The sequence below is a fragment of the Magnolia sinica genome, chromosome 18 (assembly GCF_029962835.1).
Source record: "Magnolia sinica isolate HGM2019 chromosome 18, MsV1, whole genome shotgun sequence".
In the NCBI taxonomy this organism is placed as follows: Eukaryota; Viridiplantae; Streptophyta; class Magnoliopsida; order Magnoliales; family Magnoliaceae; genus Magnolia; species Magnolia sinica.
In genome coordinates this window covers 63742257-63769242 of record NC_080590.1, presented here as the reverse complement: position 1 = coordinate 63769242, position 26986 = coordinate 63742257, and the positions used below count along the sequence as shown (strand labels likewise).

Below are 26986 nucleotides of genomic sequence, written 5' to 3'. Positions count from 1 at the left end.
TTTTTACAGCTGCAATTCGTTGCACGCCATATTTCCACCGAGCAGCTTTCAATGCTGATGGTGATCTCTGAGAAGCATCCATCCAGAACTCACATATTCAGCCTGTAAAAAAAAGAGCACAGTTAATAAGTGCACAGAGATAAAGGAGAAAAACTTTGATACACTGGCATAGTGTGATAGATAATACACAGGCACTTAGAAATTGCTTAGAACTTGCACACATGGCATACAAGTCAATTAAACCATACAATAATGTATCCAGTGTAGATGTATCGCTAACAAAATTTAATCTTATTTGACGTATCCGACTACCAGATTGATGGACATTTATGGATGGGACGCAGAAGTGAAAGATATCTAACGGTGCTATTTCCACACACAAAAATTCCCACAAATCAAAGGTTAGGATTGTTTAACCAATCTGATAGTGGGATTGTGACTTTGTGACAGTGGGCTGTAAAATTTAGTCAGTTTACTTGAGTTAATATATGGCACGCCTGTTTATCAAGCATCACATGCAGCCTGAGTATCATATAACACCTCAAGATAAATCTTGCAAGATGAACAGGTTTAAGTACAATGGAATTATACTTAAGAAATGTTCCAGTGCTCTTAGACCACCATAAGTGACAGTGCACCTAGTTGCATCGTATTTGGACACTTAGACATTCCCGTTCATCATGTCCAACTCATATTTCATGGGCTACCATGAAAACATGAAACTGATCTGACAGATATTAACCATTTGAACAGTGGCCTTAAATATGGACCGTTGAAATCATTTACCCAAAAATGGGTCCAATTCCATCTACTTGCTAGGGGCCATCATGGATTCTAAAGAATCACTTTTGTTAGGCAATCATAACCATCCCATCCATGGATTAGAAAAAGTATGGCTATAGAAAATAAAGCCAAGGATGGATTAGATCATCCAATCAGTGTGATTTTTGCATGATAGCCCATGAAATGTGTTCATAACTTACCTAATGGATAGTTCATATCTATTGATTGGACTGTGAAAGTGAACTAATGCAACTAGGAACACTGGAACTTATAGTGCTCTCATGCTCTCAGAGCACTAGAGCAGGGGTATGTATATATATATCCATGGTTTTTCAGTTTGTACAAGTGGAGATCATGATTTAGTGATCTAAAAACCTTGATGTTGTGGAACCCACCCTTGATGGACCGACGCCCTGGATTTCTTGGGGAGGACCCCATCAAACTCATGCTTCCAACAGCTATGAGTGTTTGCTATTCTTGAGGTAAAACAGAATAGAGAAGCCCAATTGACAATAGCAAAGGTTGTTCCATCGATGGAGACAACAATTATTCAAGAGGGCAGATCCAATACAAACTTCTCTCGGATAAGCTTAATCTGCAAATTGATGTGTGGAGCCCACCATATGTGTTAACGATATCCAATCCATCCATAATGTGAGCCCCACCTATCTCCTTGGATCCCTAAACTCAGTTGTGCCTAAAACCACTAAAAATCACTGGTTGCAGCCCACGTCAGTTTTGGAATGGCCTGATGTTTTGGATGTCCATTCATCCTAGCTGGATACATTTTCTGAATGGATTAAAAGGAATATACAGAACACAGTGGAATTCAATGTTATTAAAACATCGTGGTGGGCCCCACACCTTGATTTGTATGTAAAGCTTAAGTGCTTACTGTAGAAACTTTTTTAGTGGATCCAGCCATATTATTCAAAATCCCCTCATTCCTTTCCTCACAAGCACCCAACAATCCCTCAATGCACAGATCACTGAGTCATTGACCCCATTCGTACAAATCAAGCTCTATAATCCTGTAATTCCTCTAATTACAAAACATATTTGAGAAATCCTATTATCAGTTTCTGATTTAGAAAGAAATAGAGAAAATCTAACATCAGTGCATCTTGAGTAGCCAGACATTATCCAAGTTAATTTTTTCCGCATTTCAGTAGTAGCTTGCTAGGATTTTACTCAGAGACAAGGAATGGCAGACGATTTAAGATTCAGCTTAAATAATTAAGGAGGTGTGGACCGCTACAGGTAGCTCTGCTAGCAAGCGGCTTGACTCCCTTCGCTTCAGACTCAGGGGGTGCGACATCCTCACGGACATTGGTTACATCAATAGCAGACAATGACGATGATTCTTGGCCTGAAAGAATAAAACAACATAGAATGTTTCTCAAAATAACTTCATTGAATCTGCATTGAATATTTGAGAAAGAAATTTCACACTAAGTGAAACTTATCATCGGGAAGTGGGCTGACTCGGCCCAATCATCTCCTAACAAGTCAAAGCAGGTGGGTCCCACTTCGCATTCATTGGACGATAATGAGATTAACCCATAGGAAAGTTCACATTGGGTGTTTCAAAATTGTTCATGATGGCGACATCACGCGCACGCACGCCGGCCCTACGCACGGACGGAAGGAGAGGGAGGGCCCCACCATCGATCTGTCTCGATGACGATGTCCAATGAGGGCCTCTTACTTAGAAGACGAAGTTTTGATTTTAAAGAGTGGGCCCGATAGTCAAGAAAAGCCCATCATGGGATCTCATGATCGTGGCCCACTAGTCGGATTGATTTCATATTTTAGGTTTTGCTTATTTATATTATTTAGAACATCATGAACGCTTTAGATTTCTTTGATTGGTTTTTATTTTAGTTTACTTCATCACAAGTAATAGGTTGCGTACATGGCGCGAGTTTTGGGTTACAGGATTTTCCTTATAAATATGCACCTCTTGTAGTTCTTTTGATTCATTGAAGCTTAATAATAAAAAAAATTTGCTTTATTTTTCTGCTCTCTTAGTGAGTTGTTGTCACGCCCCAGACTCGGTAATCGGACTCAAAAGGAACCCGATGGGCGGTTCTGGCTGCGACAGCCTCCGTAGTACCCCATTCTCGGCTCCTAAGGCAGGTTCAGATCCTGCGATCATACAAGGAGAATTCTCATAACAGTATAATCATTTCAATACGAGCATACCTAAGATCACAGCAAGTATATCTGAGAATAACAAAGAGCATACATCACAAAATCCACTAAGAATTTCAACTTTTACAAGTTTACATTAGGCCCAAAAGGACATACATCAGATAATAGGAAAAGAGAGAGATATCAGCAACACTGGAGTCCTCAAGCTCAACTCCACTCCACGCTTTGCCTCTACGACGCCTGTTTAGGATCACCTACACGCATCAATCGTGCATAAGCTTATAGAAGCTTAAAAGGTGGTGAAAGTGTGTGTCAATGGTGCACAAACGAATAGCAGGAGGTATAAGGAAAGAACATGCTCAATGAGAATATCACTAGCCTTACCAAGGCTTATCATGAATACCATGCAATGAGTACTGGACGTCATACCAAAGCAATGCATGAAGGGGCTTACACAGCCAATGCTAATGCGATGCAAGTAATGCCAGTGCTCATATCCAAATCACATATCAAGTATATTTCCAATTATAAGGGAATCACCGGGTCCATTACACTACTGAACGATTGCCGCTCTTGAAAAGGCCAAGTTATATATCCTGGGGGGGTGAATAGGACTGTCAAATTTAGACTATAACAGCGGAAAAATGATAACCAAATAAAATAAATCAATTTACAATACTTAAAATTAAAAGCAGCTTCAATAATCAAGTATTGAGAGATTGAAACAAATGCAGTTCTAAGGACAACCTTACACCATAAAAACTAAGGGTTTATCTCAGGACAACCTTATTTCTAGAACGTCCTTTGTATCAAAAACTCAAACTGAAGAAGAATAAATAAATAGCAAAGAATTGAAAATTTGTAAAAATTTAAATCTAAATTATCACAACATTCCCCACTGTGCTTGAAATGTAAATATTACAACATTCATATCCACACATACATTCCACAACTTGAATGATAAAAGATAGGAAATTAAGCAAACATTCAAACTACAATACACAAGGAGTTATAGTGGTTCGCCTGTGTGTTCACCAACTGTTAAACAACAGCCACACAGAATGCTACTCCACTCCTAATATCCTCACACAGAGGATATTAGCGTTCACTATCAAAATAGGTTTCACAGGTTCACCTAAAACATTCACAGTTGTGTCTTTTTAACTTGGGCTTACACAATCCAAAAACCCACACTTTCTGAGTTTTCTGACTCTCCTTAGATAACCAAACACAATGAGATTTTTCTGGCTTAATCTCAAAAAAAACCAAAAACAGAATATAAATTACAATAATGTAAAATACTTGAATTTCTCCTTTATAGCAGCCCGGAAGAACCAAGTCGGAGTAGAGGTTCGAATGTCAAAGTTCAATGTCCAATACTCACTTTATAATAGTTCTAGGTTCTAATACATTTCAAATTAAACCAAAATGAGCTAGCTTTAATTGATTTTGATTCCAGAAAAAGGAAAATAACACTTCCTCTTTTCAGATCAGATTGGAATACAAGAAATAAAATCAATTTAAAAAGCTAAAGAAAGAGAATATTAAATATGCACACTTAGCTTAAAATGGAGCACAAACTTATCTCTCAGAAGGCCGGATTACAATTACTTCAGATGTCCTCAATATTCAGAGATTCATACTCTATTTATAGGTGAGCAAATTGCATCTTCGACTGGTCCAGAGATTTCTATGACTGGTCTTAGAACCAACGGATATTTGAAAATTTGAGCGCGATAAGATAAGGCAGTTTCACGACTGGTCGTAGGTAGTCTACGACTGGTCGAAGGACACCTTCGACTGGTCTTAGGTTGATCACGACTAGTCGAAGCCAAGCAAAATACATCATTGTAGTTTGAGTCGTAGGTTCACGACTGGTCGAAGGAACAGTCGACACTGTTCATACGACTGGTCGAACAGACCCCAGGACTGGTCGAAGCTTAACAAAAAATTCTGAATTTTTGCAACAAACTTACGACTGGTTCAAGAAAATCTTAGACAGGTCGAAGCAGTGCTAGGACTAGTCAAGAAAGATCCATGACTAGTCTTAGAACAGACCAGATTTCTAAATATAAAACATTTGCATTATATATCCAAAATGACCTACTCTAAAGGTCAACCTAAGGTCAAACATACCTTAATAGTGAAGTAAGGACATTGAACCTTTAAAATATGTAACCTTTAAAGAAAGTGAAGCTTGAAATCTTGATGTAGCTTTTCCTTAAAAGCTTCAATTACGCAATCTTGAATCTTAACTTGTAACTTGTAAATTCAGTTGAACATTCTCGAGTCTTGACTTGTAAACATGTCTTGTCTTTCGAAGTCGATCTTGTGAGACAATGTCGTGGCTTGACATATCTTGAGTTGAGCATTGTACTTCACTAATGTAGTCAACATCCATACATTGAGACTCGCTTCACCATACATGCTTCATCCATACGGTGTCTCAAACATTTGCATTTATGTAATTTCACAAAGTACAAGCAGTATTTTTGGCACTACAAATTTGACAACATAAAGGGGCTTTCAACCATAGCACTTATAGCTCTACAGACCCCGCACAGTCAAACGAGCGTAAGAGACCTCACTAACCACCTATGGACAGCCAATCACCAGCAAGGCCCAATGGTAGCGGATCCATTTATGAGCTAGTCAGACTCAGCCTAGCAATACCTCCTCACACCAGGCAGGTAAGGCCACACCCCTATCCAACCGACTACAGGACAGTGGGAGTCGTAGTCTAACGGTATAAGGCCCTCGTGCGCTCATATATTCCACCCGGTCATGGCGTTAGAGTGGATCCTTGGTACCATGGAAGTTTTGAGAATTTCACCCATGAGCATCCTATGCACCTGGTATGCTCAAATAATATTTTCGATGTCCACACATACAGACATCCACGAACGTCCCTGTGGAGGTAAGGCCCCTGATGAAGCAAGAGCGGTATCATCATGAAATATGATGGCAATGCATGAGTTACACACACAAATCATGCACTAGCTGTAGGCACACAATGTGCACGAGGGGAGAAACTCCATCCCTCAATGACCACCACACAATACAATCAATTCATACAGATGAGCATATGGGTCACGAAATGTAAGTGGGCTACCTGTGGAAATTATGGAATCCTCCATCCTAAGGAGGGTCAAGGTCTAGGCACATAGACAAGTATTATAAGAAGAAGAGAAATCTTCTAGTGGGGGCCTAGTAATTTGGGATGGCCCACATGCTAAGAGAGAGCCATGGCCCCTAAAGAGGGACGGTCCTAGCCAACCCAAGGTGGGCCTTTAACTACCTATAAAGGCCTCTATGGGCCTACCTTAGGGCCACCAAGGAGGACATCCAACCTCAACTGGGTCCTAAAAAGGTAGCTCGCTACGCATATGATAAGAGATCTAAAGTCTAAGCAATGTATAGTCTAGTGGGCCATACCCCAAGCCCAAATCATAAGCCATGAAGTGGGCCCTCAAGTGAAGTTTGGGCCCAACCATAAGGATCATGGGTTCATCCATTGTGGTGGGCCCAATGGACAGCCCATTTTCCTAATATATGGGAAATTCTTATATTTAACACAAGTAAGTTGGGCCTCACATCTCAGCCCAAGTATGGATTTATTATAATGGGCAAGCAAGGGCCCAACTACTTAAGTATTTGGCCCATAAGACCCATCACAATGACGAGGTAAATATAGGACCCAAGGGCCCAATGGGCCTATCAAAAGTTCCAGCCCAACCAAGGCTATAAGGCCCATTAACTAAAAGACTAGCCCGAGAAGAATCCAATTGGAATGGGCTTCTAATCATGCACTAATTAAGCCCAAAAATAAAATTAAAATTCTAAGATAACTGACTTAAATCTTCCCCAAATCTAGTGGGCCATACTGCCCCAAAACAGACATTTATGAGGCGGCAACATTGAGCCCATTACTGAATTTCCAGCCCACCCGCTTTCTGGGTTTGTTGGAGTCTAGCAAATAAATTGATTTATAGCATTTATTTTCTGATGACCCACACACATCACTGTGGGTCCCACCGGATGAGAGGGGAATGCATAACGCACACTAGAAGTGGGTCATACTGCTGGAATACAGGCCTAGCAATAGCCCAAGTTAGGGGCGTCCCATGGTGATTAGTCCTACGGGCATAGGTATTTGGCCCAAAACTGGCCTAAATTGCAGGCCGTACCACGGTCAGTACAAGGGCCCGTTGGCTTTAAATATTTATAGAGTTGTCCTTCCATGGGCGGGCCACAATTTTACAAAATTTCATGATTTTTGGATAAATAAAAGTATTTTAATTAATTTAAATAAGACAGTTTGTCCAGAAAATCAGACAAACCTAGATGTCCCAACGTGGTGGGCCAGTCCGGACCTTACCAGGGTGTGCATAGGAATTCATTAGCCCCAAAAATTGGTAGCTGGGTCCCACCATGTGTTTACCACCTCCTTGAAAATTTTTATAATTTTAGGATACCCAAACGTATTTTAATTAATTTGAAGAATACAATCTATCTAGGGTAGAATATTGCTGGAATATAACTATGCTGAATTTGGGCCATTCAATGGGTGGATTCTGGGCTTCCAAAATTCCTGAAATTTGGACCCAAGGTCCCTCATCAAGCCTAAAACAATTTAAGACTAAGAAATATGACCCAAATTCTTAGAAAGTATTTTAGAACTTTGTTTTTCATGGGACTATGCTGCTGGACTGCACAGTAGAAATTTCTAGCAGTCTAGTATGTTGGCCCACCCTTTTAGATGCCCAAATGGGGTCCATTGGCTTTAAAAATTTTCAGGTAGGTCCTAACATGGGTGAGAAACTCCCCTGAAAAATTTTAGAATTTTTGGGATATTAAAAATATTTTATTTAACTCCTTCAATTTATGGACAGATAGGTATTCGTGAAGAAATCTACTGCTAAAAAAATGTTGCTGGAAATGTGATCGTCCCTATGTTTGGGACCACATGGGGTGAGCCTGGACCCACCCAAACCCTAGGAAAATTGGGGACAAGGTGTCCCTAGATCTGAACAACAAGTGGGGTCTACTGGGGTGGCCCACTTATTCCAGAAACTCAAGTAAAAATGCTCATTTCCAACTTATAGTGTTGCTGAACTGTCCAGAAATTTCTAGACAGTTAGCCCACTTTGGCCCATCCCATGGGTCTCAATCATGGGGGAAATGGTGTGGGCCCCATTCCACATCAAAGTGGGGTCCATGCACTGCAAAATCTCTAAGAAAATTGGGAGAAAAGGGCATGCAAACAGATCCAAATATTAGCTCAAAAGTCATGTTCCAACTAGGTCTGAATTACGGATAGCAACATATGTTGTCCATATTTCGGCCCATATAAATAAATCCAAGGGTTTAATACCCTGATCCATCAAGTAGGGTCCACCTTGATGGGTTAGCAAAATTTCAGATCCATTAGCGCATTAAAATCTCCATGAAAAATCAAGTTTGGAGGCCACACAACCCATGCATGCATGGTGGACCTGGACGTCCAACAAGGTGGGCTTGGACGTCCCATCTCCCTGATGAATCTGAGATGTTGTTGACCTTCTTAGTGGGCCACACCACTTCAAAAATAAATAGAAGAAAAAGAAGAGAAGGGGAGAGAGAATGAGAAAGATCCGGCCATTGGTAGAAGGTCCCACCACTAATGGACCTTCCATACTATAATCCATACCATCTACATGTACATATATTACATGCAAGCTATTATTTATCAAGAAAAGTTGTTGGAGGGTGGGGACACCTTTCCCTACTATGCATGTAAAGACCTGAATGGCCTATGAGATAATAGAATGAAGAAAAAGTATATCATGGTGGGTCCATGGAGAACGGCCCACCATAGAAGGAATGAGTAAGATCTAGGCCCATGGCCTCCATCCTAGGAGCCATGTAAGACCTCCACCATGGATTGGTAGGTCCTACATGCTTCCACGCATGTAGCAAAAGAAAATGGAGAAAGGGAAGAAGAAGAAGCACCCACCTTAATGGATCCTACTCCAAAGTTACATCAATCTACTCTTCATGCTCCAAGGGACATATTTCAATGGGTGAGATGGATTGTTGAAGGTTAGATGGGAGGAGATTAGAGGGAGAAGGGGCTAGATAGAAGGAGAAGGTGGGGACATGTGGAGGTGTTGTTAGGAGAAGAGAGAGAAGAGAGTAAAGAGAAATGATAGGGCGAGAAGAGAAATTGTTAGAAAAGAGATAGAGAGAGAGAGAGTCATCATGAGTTCTCTCTCCTAGGATAGGCAAATCCATCATGAAACTAGGGTGATATAAACAATGCCCATAGACTTATAAGCTTAGGGTAGGGATGGATAGTGTGTGAGTAGTGGGTGGTGTAGAGGATGGGGTTTAGGTGGTGTGCGTTAGAATTTACATAAAAGTGGGTGGCCATCTTGAAAAACATGCCCTCCACACTAGGCGGGCCACATGATCATGATCAAGGGCTAGAAATGAAAAGCCTACATATTATGATCTACACGTCGGATGGACACATAAGTCATGGCGTTGGAACCGCAACGACGAAGCGGACAAGATGGCATAGGTCTCGGCTCGATCCGAGTTGGGTCTATGTGACCGGACTCAAGGATGACCGCAAACATAATCTGAGGGTCGCGGGTCACCTGAATTCGACCGATAGGACCCCGGGACCACAAGAAATGAAATGCATACTCACACACACACATGCACATATGCAAACTCGGGTCAGGTCTTACAATTCTTCCCTCCAACAAAGAAATTTTGTTCTCGAAATTAACAAAATCGGAGTAATCAATAATACATAAACATCATCATATATATATATATATCTCAATCATCATTAATCACAAGAGAAGGTAATACAATCTGCATATATCAATCAACAAACAAATGGGGATAACGCTCTCTAATCTCGGCCTCGCGTTCCCAAGATGCCTCGACCTCCGAATGATGACCCCATTGAACCTTCACCAAGGGAATGACCTTGGTCCTGAGGACCTGCTCCTTCTGATCAAGAATACGAATCGGCTGCTTAATGTAGGAAGCATCCCCACGGACCTCAAGTGGCTGCCAATCAATCACAAGAATAGTGTCCGACCCACAGTTCCGCAACATAGAAATATAGAACACGTCGTGGATAGTGGACATCTCAAAAGGTAAGGCAAGCTTATAGGCCACAGCGCCTACGCGCTCGGTAATCTCAAAAGGTCCAATAAATCTTGGGGCGAGTTTGCCCTTCACACCAAAAGGAACCACGCCGTTCATAGGCGAGACCTTGAGATATACATGTCCCCGACTACGAACTCGAGGGGTCGATGCCAATGATCAGCAAAACTCTTCTTCCGGCTCTAAGCTGTGCGCATCCTCTACCTGATAACATTAATAGCCTCTGACGTCTGCTACACAAGCTCGGGACCTAAGAGATGACGCTCTCCTACCTCGGTCCAACAACTAGGAGATCTGCATGGTCTACCATAAAGTGCCTCAAAAGGAGTCATGCCGATAGTCGCCTGATAGCTATTGTTGTACGTGAACTCGGCGAGGTGCATATGATCATCCCACCTACCCACAAAGTCGATCACATAAGCCCTGAGCATATCCTTAAGGATCTGATTGACCCTTTCGGTCAGCCCATCCGTCTGCGGATGATAAGCGATGCTGAGACGCAAGGTGACCCCCAGCACTTGCTGGAAACTCCTCTAAAACTGAGATGTAAATCTGGAGTCTCGGTCTGAAACGATCGAAACTGGAACGCCGTGCAATCTCACAATCTCCTTAATGAACACCTTTGCAAGCCGGTCCATCGACCAGGAAGCACACACTGGAAATAAATGAGCCGACTTCATCAGACGATCAACGATAACCCAGATGGTATCGTGACCGCGCCGAGTCCTCGGCAAACCTGCAATGAAGTCCATCGATACCGTGCTCCCACTTCCACTCTGGAACGCTTAACGGTTGCAAGGGACTAGGGGGTCTCTGATGATCGGCTTGACATGCTGGCATGTGTCACACTTGGCTACAAAACTCATAATCTGATGCTTCATCCCCTGCCAGAAGTACTGCCTCATCATATCACGATACATCTTCGTGGAGCCCAGGTGAATAGTAAGTCTCGATCGGTGTGTCTCGGTCATCAGATCACAACACAACTCTGGCACGTCTGGGAAACGCAATCGGCCTCTAAAGTGCAACCCACCATCGGAACCAATCTGCCAATATGAATGCTCCATAAATGCGGCCTCTGCTCAGTACTCCTGAAGTGACTCGTCCGTCTACTGAGCTTCGATCACCCTAGCCACCAAAGAGCGTTGAATCGACAAGCTCGAAAGCTGTGCAATGGAAGACTGCAGGCCGAACTCAAAGTCATACTCTAAAACATCCTCGAGCATCTGCCACACATGCACCATCATCTGTGCCACCAGGCCTCGTGGCTGATGGCTGAGCGCATCCACCACCACATTCGCCTTACCCGGGTGGCACTGAAGGTCAAAATCATAGTCTTTCAGCAGCTCCATCCATCGTCTCTATCGCAGGTTCAACTCAGACTGCGAAAATAGATACTTCAAGCTCTTATGATCCGAGAATAGCTCGAACCTGACCCCATATAGATAATGCCTCCACACCTTCAGTGCGAAGACGACTGCTGCGAGCTCCAAATCATGGGTGAGGTAGTTCAGCACATGGACCTTGAGCTGGCACAAGGCATACCCCACTAGCTTCCCGTGCTGCATCAGTACAGTACCCAAGCCAACTCTGGAGGTATCAGTAAAAACAACAAAACCCTCACTCCCGTCAGAAAGAGTGAGAACAGGAGCGGACGTGAGGCGGTCCTTCAACTCTTTAAATACCGTCTTGCAGGCGTCACTTCAGACGAACTCGACGCCCTTCTGCGTCAACCGGGTCAGCGGTGCCGCAATACGGGAGAAACCTTGATAAACCGCCGATAATATCCTGCTAGAACAAGGAAGATGTGAATTTCGGACACGTTCGTAGGCTAGCCCCACTGATGCACTGCATCAACCTTCGAGGGGTCTACAGCGATACCCTCCCTTGTCACCACGTGACCGAGGAACTTCATCTCCTCTTGCCAAAACTCGCACTTCTCCAGCTTCGCATACAGCTGGTGGGCACAGAGGGTCTCAAGCACAATCCACAGGTGCTCAGCATGGTCCTCTCGAGTCCTCGAATATACAAGAATATCATCAATAAATACCACCACGAACTGATCGAGGAATAGCCGAAAAACCTCGTTCATTAGCTGCATGAATATGGCGGGCGCATTGGTCAGTCCGAATGACATGACCAGAAACTCAAAGTGAACATAGTGTGTCCGAAAAGCCGTCTTTGGAATGTCCTCCTCTCAGACCTGAATCTGATGGTAACCGGAACACAAGTCTATCTTGGAAAAATACTTTACACCCTTTAACTGATCAAACAGATCATCAATACGAGGAAGCGGGTATCGGTTCTTGATGGTGACTATGTTGAGCTTGCAATAGTCCACACAGAGCCGCAACGAACCATCCTTCTTCTTCATAAACAATACAAGGGCTCCCCAAGGCGAACTACTGGGACAAATAAAACCTAACTCCCGGAGCTCATCCAACTGCTCCTACAGTTCCCTCAACTCCAACGGTGCCATCTGATAGGGGGCCTTCGAGATGGGCGTAGTACCGGGCACCAAATCAATTTGGAACTCTACCTGCCGACGTGGCGGAAAACCCGAGATCTCCTGAAACACATCCAGGTACTCATAAACAACCGGCAGCTGCTCGATACTCTCTGCCACAGAATCTTCAACGACCAAAGCCAAGAGACTAGATAACGACTCCACTCTAGGCTCGGCGACGAACTGGAATACTGGCAAGCCTGGAATATGAAATGTAACTGTCCTCGCAACATAGTCTAAGACGGCACCATTGTCACGCCCCAAACTCGGAGACCGGGCTCACAAAATTCCCGATCGCCGAATCCGGCGCCGACAGCCTCCGTAGAACCCCATTCTCGGCTCCCAGCGCCCATTCGCCAGGTTCCGATCCTGGGATGCTACAAGGAGGATTTGTACATCAGTTTGATTCGTAATAAGCATAACCAAAGGCATAACCCACAAACAACAACCAAAAACTCCATCACATTTCCACTATAATCAAAAACTTTATAGGTACAATGAGCATAAGGGAAATACAATGAATATAGACCAAAACTCCAAAAGAAGATCAGCCACGCGTCCAAGCCTCAGCGCTGCTGCGATCCAACGTCACCTGCACGCAACGGTCGTGCATAAGCTTATAGAAAGTTTAGAGGGTGGTGAAAGTGTATGCTCAAGGTGATAATGTAGTCATGCAGTATCAGAGTAATGCGGAACATGCTGATGAATGCGAAGAATCCCATTAGCCATACCAAGGCCATGCGGTGCAAAGAATGATGTCGGCCATACCAAGGCCATGCAATGCAAAATGCAAGTCAAGCATACAAATCCTCATCTAAGTCCACATGTCAATACGGCTCAAATCTGGAATATCACCGGGGTCTAGTACACTCCAAGCCAGATTGCCGCCCCATCGCGCGCAATAAGGTGAGTGGAAAAGACCTCACTATCCGCCTGCCAATATCGGGCTCGGCTCGTCAATAGCGGACCCATTCCTCGAGCTGGTCAGACTCAGCCTAGCATTGCCCCCTACTCTCGGGCGGGTAAGGCCGCACCCCCTTCCAACCGACCACGACACAGTGGAAAGCGCAACCGTCTGGTAATCGGCACTCAGCGCTCATGCACCCACTCGGTCTAGACGTTGGAGCAACCTCCTGGTACCATAAGGGTTTAGGGACTTTCACCCAGGGATATCTATCGCACCCCATGTAGAACAGTATTTCCGGTATCCAATCCTGCCAACCACGATGCGTCTGTGGAGGCTATGGCCCTGATGTCGCTAGGGCGTACAGTGACAATATCACACAATGCAAATGCATGAATCACACTATCCAGTCATACAGCAATCCTGCGCGTATCGTGCGCTCATGTAGGGCAACACCCCCTGTACGGGAGCCCCTAAACAATCTGCCCAAAGGCATATACTATGATCAGTCATTTCTCATATCAAGCATACGTATGATGCATATGATCATGAATCATGAAATTAAACATGCTATATAGGATGGATGATGTACATAACGAAGGTGGGCCTAGACGGCCTACACATAACATGCACGAGCCTAACAATGGGCCTTAGGGAATGTCATAATGCGGACATTTAACCACACTATACTTGCAATGTGGACGTCAAACCACCATTGCTCCCAAGGCATAGCCCTGACGTAAACATCATTACATAAATCATGCTGGGATCGTACATTGCAATGGACCTTAGGCACGTCCCATTGGGCCTTAAATACGTCAAATGGGCCATATCATATGGGCCTTGTATTCATCAAGTGGGCCACATCACTGGGCCGCACCAATGGGCCTTATGTGCATTGCAATGGACTATAAACTGTGGGCTTTAGAACGTATCAAATGGGCCTAATCTTATGGGCCTTATGTGTATCAAATGGGCCACACCAATGGGCCCCAAATGCACATCAAATGGGCCTTAACCAATGAGCCTAATCTTATGGGCCTTATGTGTATCAAATGGGCCACACCAATGGGCCCCAAATGCACATCAAATGGGCCTTGACCCATGGGCCCATAATACATCAAAGTGGGCCTCAATCATGGGCCATAAGTAATTGAAATGGGCCTCACCTAAATAAGTACAATATTTATATACATATATATATATATATATATAATATAGTATATAATATACATATAATATTACATGAACTATAATATTATATATATCTATATATATATATATATATATATATATATATATATATACATATATCTATATATATATATACACATACACACACGCACGCAGCACAGTGGGCCCACACACTCATCACAGTGGGCCCACACACTTATCACAGTGGGCTACGTCCACCGTCCAGGCGGACGGTGGTGGTCAAACATATACATCAATGTGGGCTCCATGTGGGGCCCACCATAATGTTTATAATTCATCCAGACCATTGATAAGGTCACATGGACCAAGATGAACGGTGAAAACAAATTTCATCCCGATCCAAAACTTCTGTGGGCCCCAAAAGGATCTCAAAGGTAGGAGTCCGGTCCCACTGTTTCTTATGGTATGGGCCATCTGAGTTTTGGATCGAGCTGATTTTGAGATGGGCCCACTTCGAGAGTGGCCCATCCGATGAATGGATTAGATGACATATAAACATCAACGTGGGCCCTGCAGTAAGGGCCGCAACGTCTTGGGTGAGGGCCTGACGCTGGAGCAGCTGCTGCGTTCCTTATTATTTTTTTTTTTTTTTTGGGTTTCTTAAGGAATTTGCAGTGGGGTCCACCTCTTGCAGATCTGCTCCGTCCAATGGCTCTCCATGCTTCTTGCGACAATCAAAACAAGCCCAATATTGGGCCTGTTTGTGGGTAGAAGTGTTAGAGGATGTTTCAATGGTATGCCCACCGCTTGCCGCGTCTGGCCCGCCTGGGAGTCTGATTGGTCTCATCTTCTGGCTCAACGCCTAAAATCATCTTGGGAAGGGAATGAACGGCATGGATTTAATACATACATCAAGGTGGGGCCTACACAAGTGGACCACTCCAAGGCTTTAAAAAAAGATATTTATGTTTTCCCATTTAAACGTCCAGCGTCCAGGGACGCTGGACGGTCTTTGCAATTTGAGGTGGGCCTGTTCAGGTGGGCCACCACTGATGAACGGCGTGGGTATTATACTTATAAGGTGGGCCCCACTCAAATAAAATGCTTACTACATGGTGGGGTCCATTCAAGTAGCCATACAACCTTACCATCATACAACAAAATAAAAAAAAAATAAAAATAAAATATAATAAAAATAAAATAAAAAGGGAGAGGGATAGAGAGTGGGACCGTGTGATGGAGGGACCCCGGCACTATGGGCCCTCCCTTGCACTAAATCATACATCAAGTGGGTCCCATTACACATGGGTCTATAAAAATTAGATCCAATGGTGGAGATCCCTTCTCCACTAAATTAAGTGGTCTAGATGACCCTAAACATACAAGAAAATAAACATCATGATGGGGTCCATGGAGAATGGCCCCATCATGGAATGATCATGATGATCCAAGTGGGCCATCGGCCACACCTTAGGGTCCAAAGCGAGATCCAAACCATTGATCGGTTGGCCTCACTTGGCCCATCTTAAAAACATCAAAAACTATCCTATCCAAACACCCACCACTTGATCTTCTTGCTCCCTTGGCTTCCTTAGCTCCTTGAACTACCCTTTGATGGAGGAAGATGGGAAATGGATGGTTGAGATGAGAGATGAAGGGGTGGGAAAGGTGGACCTCACAAATGAAGTTTTCTCACCATGGGGAACTCATGGTGCTCTCTCTTGGATTTGGATTTTTTTTTTTTTGAAAAAAAGAATAAGAGAGATAGTTGTAAAGGGAGGGAGAGAGAGAGAAAGAGATGGGTGATGGAGTGATGGGGGATGGTTTGGGTTGAAAATGGTAAAAAGAGGTATGGTTGTTGTTGAAATTTGGAAAAGAGGAGTGGTGAGGTGGAAAGAATGGTGGACTTTTGTAAAAGGTGGAGATGGGTTGATGTACTTGAGGTATGGGATGCTTTAATGTTGATTGATGGGACTAATAGTAGAGATTCCCTCGAAATCCGCAACGTGCGGTGTTTCTTCGGAATAAACGCTGATCGGCATCTTCTTGCCTGGGTATCGGTTCAGTGCGCAAGTCACGGCGTTGGAACCGCGGCGACGACGCGGTCGCTATGATATAACTTTCGGACCAAGCCGACGTCGGTGCGCGGGACCTGGCTTAGGATCGTGCGCAAATACCGAATACGGTGCGAAGGTTGCCGGAATTTGACCGGAAGGATCGCGGAAGCCTACGGAACGGTACGGTCTAGGATACGGGACTTACAACCATACTCTGCAAGCCAGTCCATACCCAGAATAACCTCGAATCATGTCATCTGCATCACGAACAGATCGGCAGGAAGGAACATCTCGCCCACCAACACCGGGCAAGAAGGGCAGCTACGGGTCAATACCACAGACTTCCCCATAGAAGTCGAAACGGCCAAGGCCTCAGACATGGATTCTGATGGAATACCGGTCGATCGGCAAAACTGCGGCCACAAAAGAATGAGAAGCGCCAAAATTAAACAAAACATGAGCAACGCAAGCAGAAACAAGAAGAATACCCTCAATGACTCCACTGGTCGATGACTGCGGGTCCTGGCCTGGTGCCTACTGGGCAAAATAAAAACGGCCCTGAGCTGGTAGGGGAAGCAAACCGGAAGACTGAAGGTCCTGAGTCTGTGCCTGCTGGGCTGCGATACATATTGGACCCAGGGACCGAACATACGGATATCCTTTCTGCTGGTGCTACGGCTGCTACTGTCTCTGCTGAGGAGTCTGCCTAGCTGCCTCTTTTATTGAGGAGGAGCCCTAGGAGCGGCAGGTGGAAGCTGCGCTCTCTGCTAGTGCTAAAAAGGACGAGGAAGGGAAAACTGCAGTAGCCTCTGCTGCTGAATGGGGAGGGGGCACTCACGCCTCCGATGCCCGGCCTGTCCACAGCAGAAGCATACACCAGAAAAGGGGCCGAAAGATGAAGCAGTTAGTGGTGCTGATGATGAGGAAGAAACTACTGTCTGAACTACGGGGTGCTAAAACCCTGATCTGCCCCTCCGTCTCTGCTGACGGAGCTGCTTGGAACTGCCGGCTGGTGCTCTTCTCTTCCGGTCTCCACCGAAACTCTACTCTCTCGATCTCTGGGTCATAGTCGAGTCCTCCTCATAAACTAGTGCCTGATGAACGACCTGGTCGAACGTCTCCAAGCAATGCCCTACCACAAGGCTACAAAGGGCAAGGCGCAAACCAGTTACAAAACGACAGGCCCTCATCTTCTCATTACTGGTGAGATGAGGAGCAAATCTAGACAAAGACAAGAAACGGGCCTCATACTGAGATACAGTCATATCACCCTGCACTAGGGTCTTAAACTCGATAGCCCGCTGGATCTGAAAGTGCTCAGGGAAGAACTTCTGGTTGAAACGGATCACAAACTCCTCCCATGTCCAAACGAACTGAAGCCCAACCATCCTGGATACAGATGACTACCAATGACGGGCCTCACCCTGAAGGAGATAGGTCACAAAGGATACTCTCTGGCCCAAGGGATACTGTATAATATCAAAAATCCTCACAACCTCAGTGCGCTAAGCCTTGGTGGCAGAAGCGTCAGGGTCATCACTAAACCTCGGAGGATCATGCTGCAGGAACTCTCGGGCTTTCGCACTAGCACGTGGTAAGTCAGACTGCCCAGAAACCTTGGCGGTAGCAGGCTGACGGGTCTGCAATGCAGTGGCAACAAGCTGCATCAACTGCTAGAAATGCATAACTCCTATAGGTACTATCGGAAAGGCAAGGGCAGCACTCGCCTTGGGAGGAGGCACGGGTGCGGCCGGCGGAGCAAGAGCCTCAGTAACTGGAACAGCAGGCTGAGGAGGGGGAATAGATAGGGGAACCAGAGCAACTGGAGTCTCTGTAACCAGAACAGCAAGCTGAGGCGGAGGAATAGGTGGGGAAACCGGAGCAACTGGAGGAACAGGTTGGATCAGAACCTCTGGAATCGGATCTTCAACAATGGGAACAGGATGTACTCGAGTAGGATGGGTCTCGGGCGCCTTGTCCACGGGCACCACGACCATGGGTGCCACGTCCACACGTCATCGTCTATAAAATAATGACGACGCAAGGAATCAGGACAATTATAGGCTCAATACGGAGCGAAGGGAAGAATTTCAGAACACTACTTGTCTTATGTTCTTGGCAGACATGCGATGTTATCCTGAGTCATTTCAGAATTAATTATTATGCTCTGATACCAACTCCTATCACACCCCAGACTCAGTAACCGGACTCAAGGAACCCGATAGCCAGTTTTGGCCGCAACAACCTCTGTAGTACCCTATTCTTAGCTCCTGAGGCAGGTTCCGATCCTGGGATCCTACAAGGAGGATTTTCATAACAATATAATCATTCCAATACGAGCATACCCAAGATCACAGTAAGTATATCTGAGAATAACAAAAGGCACACATCACAAAATCCACTAAGAATTTGAACGTTTACAAGTTTACATCAGGCCCAAAAGGACATACATCAGATAATAGGAAAAGAGAGAGATATCAACAACACTAGAGTCCTCAAGCTCAACTCTACTCCATGCTCTACCTCTACGACACCTGTCTAGGCTCACCTGCATGTATCAATCATGGATAAGCTTATAAAAGCTTAGAGGGTGGTGAAAGTGTGTGTCAATGGTGCACAGAAGAATAGCAGGAGGTACAAGGAAAGAACATGCTCAATGAGAATATCACTAGCCTTACCAAGGCTTATCATGAATACCATGCAATGAGTACGGGACGTCATACCAAGGCAATGCATGAAGGGGCTTACACAGCCAATGCTAATGCGATGCAAGTAATGTCAGTGCTCATATCCAAACCACATACCAAGTACATTTTCAATCATAAGGAAATCACCGGGGTCTAATACACTACTGAAAGACTGCCGCTCTATAGACCCCTCACAGTCAAATGAGTGTAAGAGACCTCATTATCCGCTTGTGGACAGCCAATCACCAGCAAGGCCCGACGGTAGCGGACCCATTTACGAGCTGGTCGGACTCAGCCTAGCAATGCCTCCTCATACCAGGCAAGTAAGGCCACACCCCTATCTAACCGACAACATGATAGTGGGAGTCGGGGCCTAACGGTATAAGGCCCTCGTGCGCTCATATATTCCACCCGGTCACAGCGTTGGAGCAGATCTTTGGTACCATGGAAGTTTTAAAAATTTCACCCATGGGCATCCTATACACTCGGTATGCTCAAATAATATTTCTGGTGTCCACACATACGGCCATCCATGAACGTCCCTGTGGAGGCAAGGCCCTGATGAAGCAAGGGCGGTATTATCATGAAATGCGATGGCAATGTATGAGTCACACACACAAATCATGTACTAGCTGCAGGCACACAATATCTATGAGGGGAGAAACTCCATCCCTCAATGACCACCACACAATGTAATCAATTCATACAGATGATGCATATGGGTCACGAAATGTAAGTGGGCTACCTGTGAAAATTATGGAATCCTCCATCCTAAGGAGGGTCAAGGTCTACGCATGTAGACAAGTATTCTAAGAAGAAGAGAAATCCTCTAGTAGGGGCCCAGTAATTTGGGATGGTCCACATGCTAAGAGAGAGTCATGCCCCTAAAGAGGGACGGTCCTAGCCAACACAAGGTGGGCATTTAACCACCTATAAAGGTCTCTATGGGCCTACCTTAGGGCTACCAAGGAGGACATCCAACCTCAACTGGGTCCCAAAAAGGTAGCCCACTACGCATATAATCAGAGATCTAAAGTCTAAGTAATGTATAGTCTAGTGGGCCATACCCCAAGCCCAAATTATAGGCCATGAAGTGGGCCCTCAAGTGAAGTTTGGGTGCAACCATAAGGATCATGGGTTCACTCATTGTGGTGGGCCCAATGGACAGCCCATTTTCCTAACATATGGGAAATCCTTATATTTAACACAAGTAAGTTGGGCCTCACATCTCGGCCCAAGTAAGGATTTATTATAATGGGCAAGCAAAGGCCTAACTACTTGAGTATTTGGCCCATAAGACCCATCACAATGGCAAGGTAAATATAGGACCCAAGGGCCCAATAGGCCTATCAAAAGTTCCAGCTCAACCAAGGCTATAAGGCCCATTAACTAGAAGCCTAGCTCGAGAAGAATCCAATTGGAATGGGCCTTTAATCATGCACTAATTAAGCCCAAAATTAAAATTAAAATTATAAGATAACTAACTTAAATCTTATCCAAATCTAGTGGGCCATATTGCCCCAAAATAGACATTTATGGGGCGGCAGCATTGGGCCTATTGCTGAATTTTCAGCTCACCCGCTTTCTGGGTTTGTTGGAGTCCAGCAAATAAATTGATTTATAGTATTTATTTTCTGATGACCCACACACATCACTATGGGTCCCACTAGATGAGAGGGGAATACATAACACACACTAGAAGTGGGCCATGCTGCTGGAATACAGGCCTAGCAACAGCTCAAGGTAGGGGCGTCCCATGGTGGTTAGTCCTACGGGCCTAGGTAATTGGCTCAAAACTGACTTAAATTGCAGGCCGTACCACGGTCAGTACAGGGGCCCGTTGGCCCTAAAAATTTTCACGGTAGTCCTTCCATGGGTGGAACACACTTTCACAAAATTTTATAATTGTTGGATAACAAAAAGTATTTTAATTAATTTAAATAAGACAGTCTATCCAGAAAATCGGATAGACCTGGACGTCCCAACGTGGTGGGCCATTCCGGCCCTTGCCACGGTATACATAGGAATCTATTAGCTCCAAAAATTTGTATATGCGTCCCACCATTGGTGTACCACCTTTCTGTAAATTTTCATGATTTTAGGATACCCAAAAGTATTTTAATTAATTTGAAGAATATAATCTATCCAGGGTCGAATATTGCTAGAATATAATTGTGCTGAATTTGGACCATCCAATGGGTGGGTTCTGGGCCTCCAAAATTTCTGAAATTTGGACCCAAGGTCCCTCATCAAGCATAAAATAAGGTAGGACATAGAAATATAGCCCACCTTCTTAGAAATTATTTTTAAAACTTTATTTTTCATGGGACTATTCTGCTGGACTGCACAGCAGAAATTTTTGGCAGTCCAGTATGTTGGCCCACCCTTTTGGATGCCCAAATGGAGTCCATTAGCTTTAAAATTTTGCAGGTAGATCCTAACATGGGTGGGACACACTCCTGTAAAATTTTAGAATTTTTAGGAAAGTAAAAGTATTTTATTTAACTCCTGCAATTTATGGACAGATAGGTATTCGTGAAGAAATCTACTGCCAAAAAAAAATTTGTTGCTAGAAATGTGACAGTCCCTATGTTAGAGACCACATTGAGTGGGCTTGGACCCACCCAAACCCTTGGAAATTTGGGAAAAAGGTGGCCCTACATCTGGAGAACAAGTGGGGTCTACTGAGGTGGCCCACTTATTCCAAAAACTCAGGTAAAAATGCTCATTTCCAACTTATAGTTTTGCTGAACTGCACAGAAATTTCTACACAGTTAGCCCACTTTAGCCCCTCCAATGGGTCTCAATCATGGAGAAAATGGTGTGGGCCTCATTCCACATTAAAGTGGGGTCCATGCACTGCAAAATCCCCAAGAAAATTTGGGAGAAAAGGGCATGCAAATAGATCCAAACATTAGCTCAAAAGTCATGTTCCACCTGAGTCTGAATTATGGACAGCAACATATGTGTCCATATTTTGGCCCATATAAATAAATCCAAGGGTTTAATACCCTGATCCATCGAGTGGGGTCCACCTTGATGGGTTAGCAAAATTTCAGATCCATTAGTGCATTAAAATCTCCATGAAAAATCAAGTTTGGAGGCCACACAACCCATGCATGCATGGTGGGCCTGGACGTCCAACAAGGTGGGCTTGGACGTCCCATCTCCCTGATGGATCTGAGATGTTGCTGACCTTCTTAGTGGGCCACACCACATCAGAAATAAATAGAAGAAAAAGGAGAGAAGGGGAGAGAGAAGAAGAAAGATCCGGCCATTGGTGGAAGGTCCCGCCACTAATAGACATTCCATACTACAATCCATATCATCCACATGAACATATGTTACATGCAAGCTATTATTCATCAAGAAAAGTTGCTGGAGGGTGGGGACACATTTCCCTACTATACATGCAAAGACGTAAATGGCCTATGAGATACTTAAATGAAGAGAAAGTATATCATGGTGGGTCCATGGAGAACGACCCACCATGGAAGGAATGAGTAAGATCTAGGCCCATGGCCTCCATCCTAGGAACCATGTAGGACCTCCACCATGGATTGGTGGGTCCTACATGCTTCCATGCATGTAGCAAAAGGAAAGGGAAAAAGGGAAGAAGAAGAAGCACCCACCTTAATGGATCCTACTCCAAAGTTACATTAATCTACTCTTCTTACTCCAAGGGACATGTTTCAATGGGTGAGATGAATTGTTGAAGGTTAGATGGGAGGGGATTAGAGGGAGAAGGGGCTGGATAAAAGGAGAAGGTGGGGACATGTGGAGGTGTTGCTAGGAGAAGAGAGAGAAGAGAGTAGAGAGAAATGAGAGGGAGAGAAGAGAAATTGCTAGAAAAGAGATAGAGAGAGAGTCATCATGAGTTCGCTCTCCTAGGATAGGCAAATCCATCATGAAACTAGGGTGATATAAACAATGCTCATAGACTCATAGGCTTGGGGTAGGGTGGGTAATGTGTGGGTAGTGGGTAGTATAGAGGATGGGGTTTAGGTAGTGTGTGGGTGGTGTATTGGAATTTGCATAAAAGTGGGTGGCCATCTTGAAAAATGTGCCATCCACACTAGGTGGGCCACATGATCATGATCAAGGGCTAGAAATGAAAAGCCTACATATTATGATCTACACGTCGGATGGACACACAAGACGTGGCGTTGGAACTGCAAAGACGAAGGGGACAAGATGGCATAGGTCTCGGCTCGATCCAAGTCGGGTCTACGTGACCGGACTCGTGGATGACTGCAAACACAATCTGAGGGTCGCGGGTCGCCGGAATTCGACCAGTAGGACAGCAGGACCAAAAGAAATGAAATGCATACTCACACACACACATGCACATATGCGAACTCAGGTCGGGTCTTACAGTTGTGGAAGAATTCAAAAGTGGGTGCGAAGCCCTTCCTTTTCAAAAGGCTAACTACGTGGTGTGAAGCCACATCTATCCCCATTCGTCCCTACCCTCTCTCATCCATATATCTCATCTTTTATCATCATTATTACTTTGAATTTCTCAGCTTTTACAGTTATTCATTCCCCTACAGCCAGTTTTCAGAATCTAGACCTTTAGGAGGGCTGAAACTTCGAAGAAGCACTACGCCTCGACCTTACATTGGATCGTCATCAAACTTGGAGGGATTGGAGTCTCCCCTAGTCGATCAAATCCTACGTGTCACTTTGAGGAGGCGGGCTTCCATCACACGTACGACCAGCCCACTCGCACATATACGTCAGCCCCGGGTCACCATCTACGTGCAGGAGCTTTCTCCGAGTCAGGTTTTCCTCTGATTTTCCTCTTTTCATTCTTATTTCCTAAACCCTAGCCTTAGTTTACATTAGCACTAATTTATTTGCCCTATTTTTCACCTTAGGGTTCCTTAAATTGAAATTGAGGAATCCCTTGGATTAGGGACTGATTTTTATGCATGTGTGGTTGATTTCTATTTCCCTTTGACATCGTTTGGTTTATAATTTTTATTGGTCCAGTCCTAGCCTGTGTCGGCCTAGACCCGCATAAATTCCCCTTTTAATTGAATGATTTGGACTGTTATATGGGATGTGGAATTTGTGTAACTGTTTCTGTATTGGTATGATCTAAGCCTAAATTCTTGCATCTCATACTTAAATTTCATGTCCTACATCAAATTTGGTATCAAAGCCTAGGGTTTCTGTAGGGGAATTCACCACATATTTAGGGTTTAGTTTGTTCGAGTCCTTCATGCATCCAGTCCATCATATATAGTTGCTAGAAAACCGTAGTCCCTGATATATGTAACTGAATTTTAGTAACAATGTGCAGTCTCCGTCATATAAAGTCTCATAAGATCATTTAGTCCCATATAGTCGTCGTAGAAAGTCCTTAGGTGGAGTTAGCAAGTTGTATGCCCACATGTATGGGTCATGGTTTTGGCTAACACCCTACACTAAACATGAAACAACTACTAGATCCACTAAACAAGTTATCCCAGCAGATCGAGTCTTGGGGTAAGTGCTTAGAACAAAGCATAGATCAATACCTTGACCAAATAGAGGCCTCCCTCAGGACAAACCCCACCATTAGGGAAGATGGTCAATCTCAGGCAGGTGGCCAAGAGGATATACCAATGAATGGAGGTGGCCAAGGAATCAGTCGTGGTCGTGCACCAGTACCCCCACCCCATGAGGGACATCAAGACTATTATTTTGAGGGATACAACATGTGCGGCCTCGTGGCTAAAGAGAGTGCACCAGAGGCTAGTGTAGAGTTACCTACTGAGGCCATTTCGATAGTGGATGGGTTCCATGATGTCGTTCCTGATGATCTACCTGATGAGTCTCCCCCTATGAGGGATATAAAGCACACCAGAACATGGGACACCGTAATACCTATAGCGAGTTTACGTTTAATAGTTCTATCGATAGGTCTACAAGTCTCAGTCTTTATGAAGTCGTTACTGGTTATAAACTTGGAAAACCTATTGATCCTGTCCCTATGTCACTGTCCCATAGGCCGTCAGAGCTTGCAGAGTCTTTTGCGCATCACATTCATTCATGGCATCAAGAAATCAAGCAGAAGATCATGACTAATAATGAACATTACTCACTTTCTGCAGACCAACATAAATGTTTCAATGAATTCAATGTAAGGGATTCTTTCATGATCCGCATTAAGCTAGAGCGGTACGCTCAGGAAGCAATTTGAAGATTATACGTGTATAGCGCTGGACTATTCAAAATTATAAAATAAAACAGTCTCAATGCGTATGTGACAAATCTTCCACCCTCCATAAGAATTAGTTCCACATTCAATGTGGAGGATCTAATTGCATTTCAAGGGGCCATTGATGCATTGTAAAGCCTTTTGCCTAACCATCCTGATTTTTCAGACTTTTCCCTTGATTCATGGCCCCCTCCAAACCCATTTTCCCAGCCTCTATATCTCATTTCTACCCGTCCCGACCCTTTTTTTCAGCCTCTACATCCCATACCTACTCGTCCCGACCATTCTTCCCAGCCTCTACTTACCATACATAACCTTCACACACCTAGAGATGAAATAGAGGATATCTTGGACCATCAGACAGTTTTAACATCGGACAGCGAGTTTCATAAGTACCTGGTTAAAGGGAAATCACGCCCAGCTTCAGACAGCACGTGGCTCACTGAGGAAGAGTTTCAAAGACTTGATCCTGACATCCTGGAGCCATTTAAGAATTTTATTTCGTCAGTGGCAAAATCTTCACAGCCGGAGAGAATTGATGGGGACATCACGCGCATGCACGCCGCCCCGCCCCTACGTACGGGAGGAGAGGGGGGGCCCTACCGTCGATCTGGCTCGATGACGACGTCTAAGGAGGGTCTCCTAGTTATAAGACGAAGTTTTGATTCAAAAGAATGGGTCCAATAGTCAAGAAAAGCCCATTATGGGATCTCAAGATCGTGGCCCACTAGTCGGATTGATTTCATATTTTAAGTTTTGCTGATTAATGTTATTTAGAACATCATGAACACTTTAGATTTCTTTGATTGGTTTTTATTTTAGTTTACTTCATCGCCAAGTAATAGGTTGCGCACATGGCGCGAGTTTTGGGGTACAGGGTTTTCCCTATAAATAGGCACCTCTTATAGTTCTTTTGATTCATTGAATCTTAATAAAAAAATTTCTGCTTTATTTTTCTGCTCTCTTAGTGAGTTGTGGAAGAATCCAAAAGTGGGTGTGAAGCCCTCCCTTTTTTAAGGGCTAACTACGTAGTGTGAAGCCGCATCTATCCCCATCTGTCCCTACCTTCTCCCTTCCATATATCTCATCTTCTATCATTATTATTGCTTTAAATTTTTTAGTTTTTGCAGCTATTCATTCACCTACAGCCAGTTTTCAGAATCTGGATCTATAGGAGGGCTGAAACTTCGGAGGAGCACTACGCCTCGACCTTATATCGGATTGTCGTCAAACTTGGAGGGATGGGAGGTCTCCCCTAGCCGACCAATGCCTAGGTGTTGGGGAGGCGGGCTTCCATCACACGTTCGGCCAGCTCACCCGCGCATGTGCATTAGCCCCGGGTCATTATCTGCGCACAGAAGCTTTCTC

General features: G+C 44.4%; 1 protein-coding gene across 1 annotated transcript in view; it reads right to left on the bottom strand.

Moving 5' to 3' along the window:
* Positions 1-1793: 1793 nt before the first annotated feature.
* LOC131233848 (cysteine-tryptophan domain-containing zinc finger protein 3-like) overlaps positions 1794-26986 on the bottom strand; it is a 30154-nt gene continuing 4961 nt past the window's right edge. The window contains exon 5 of the mRNA XM_058230661.1: positions 1794-2152. Coding sequence (XP_058086644.1) covers positions 2007-2152 — 146 coding nt within the window. The 3' untranslated portion in view covers positions 1794-2006. The remainder of the gene's footprint in view (positions 2153-26986) is intronic.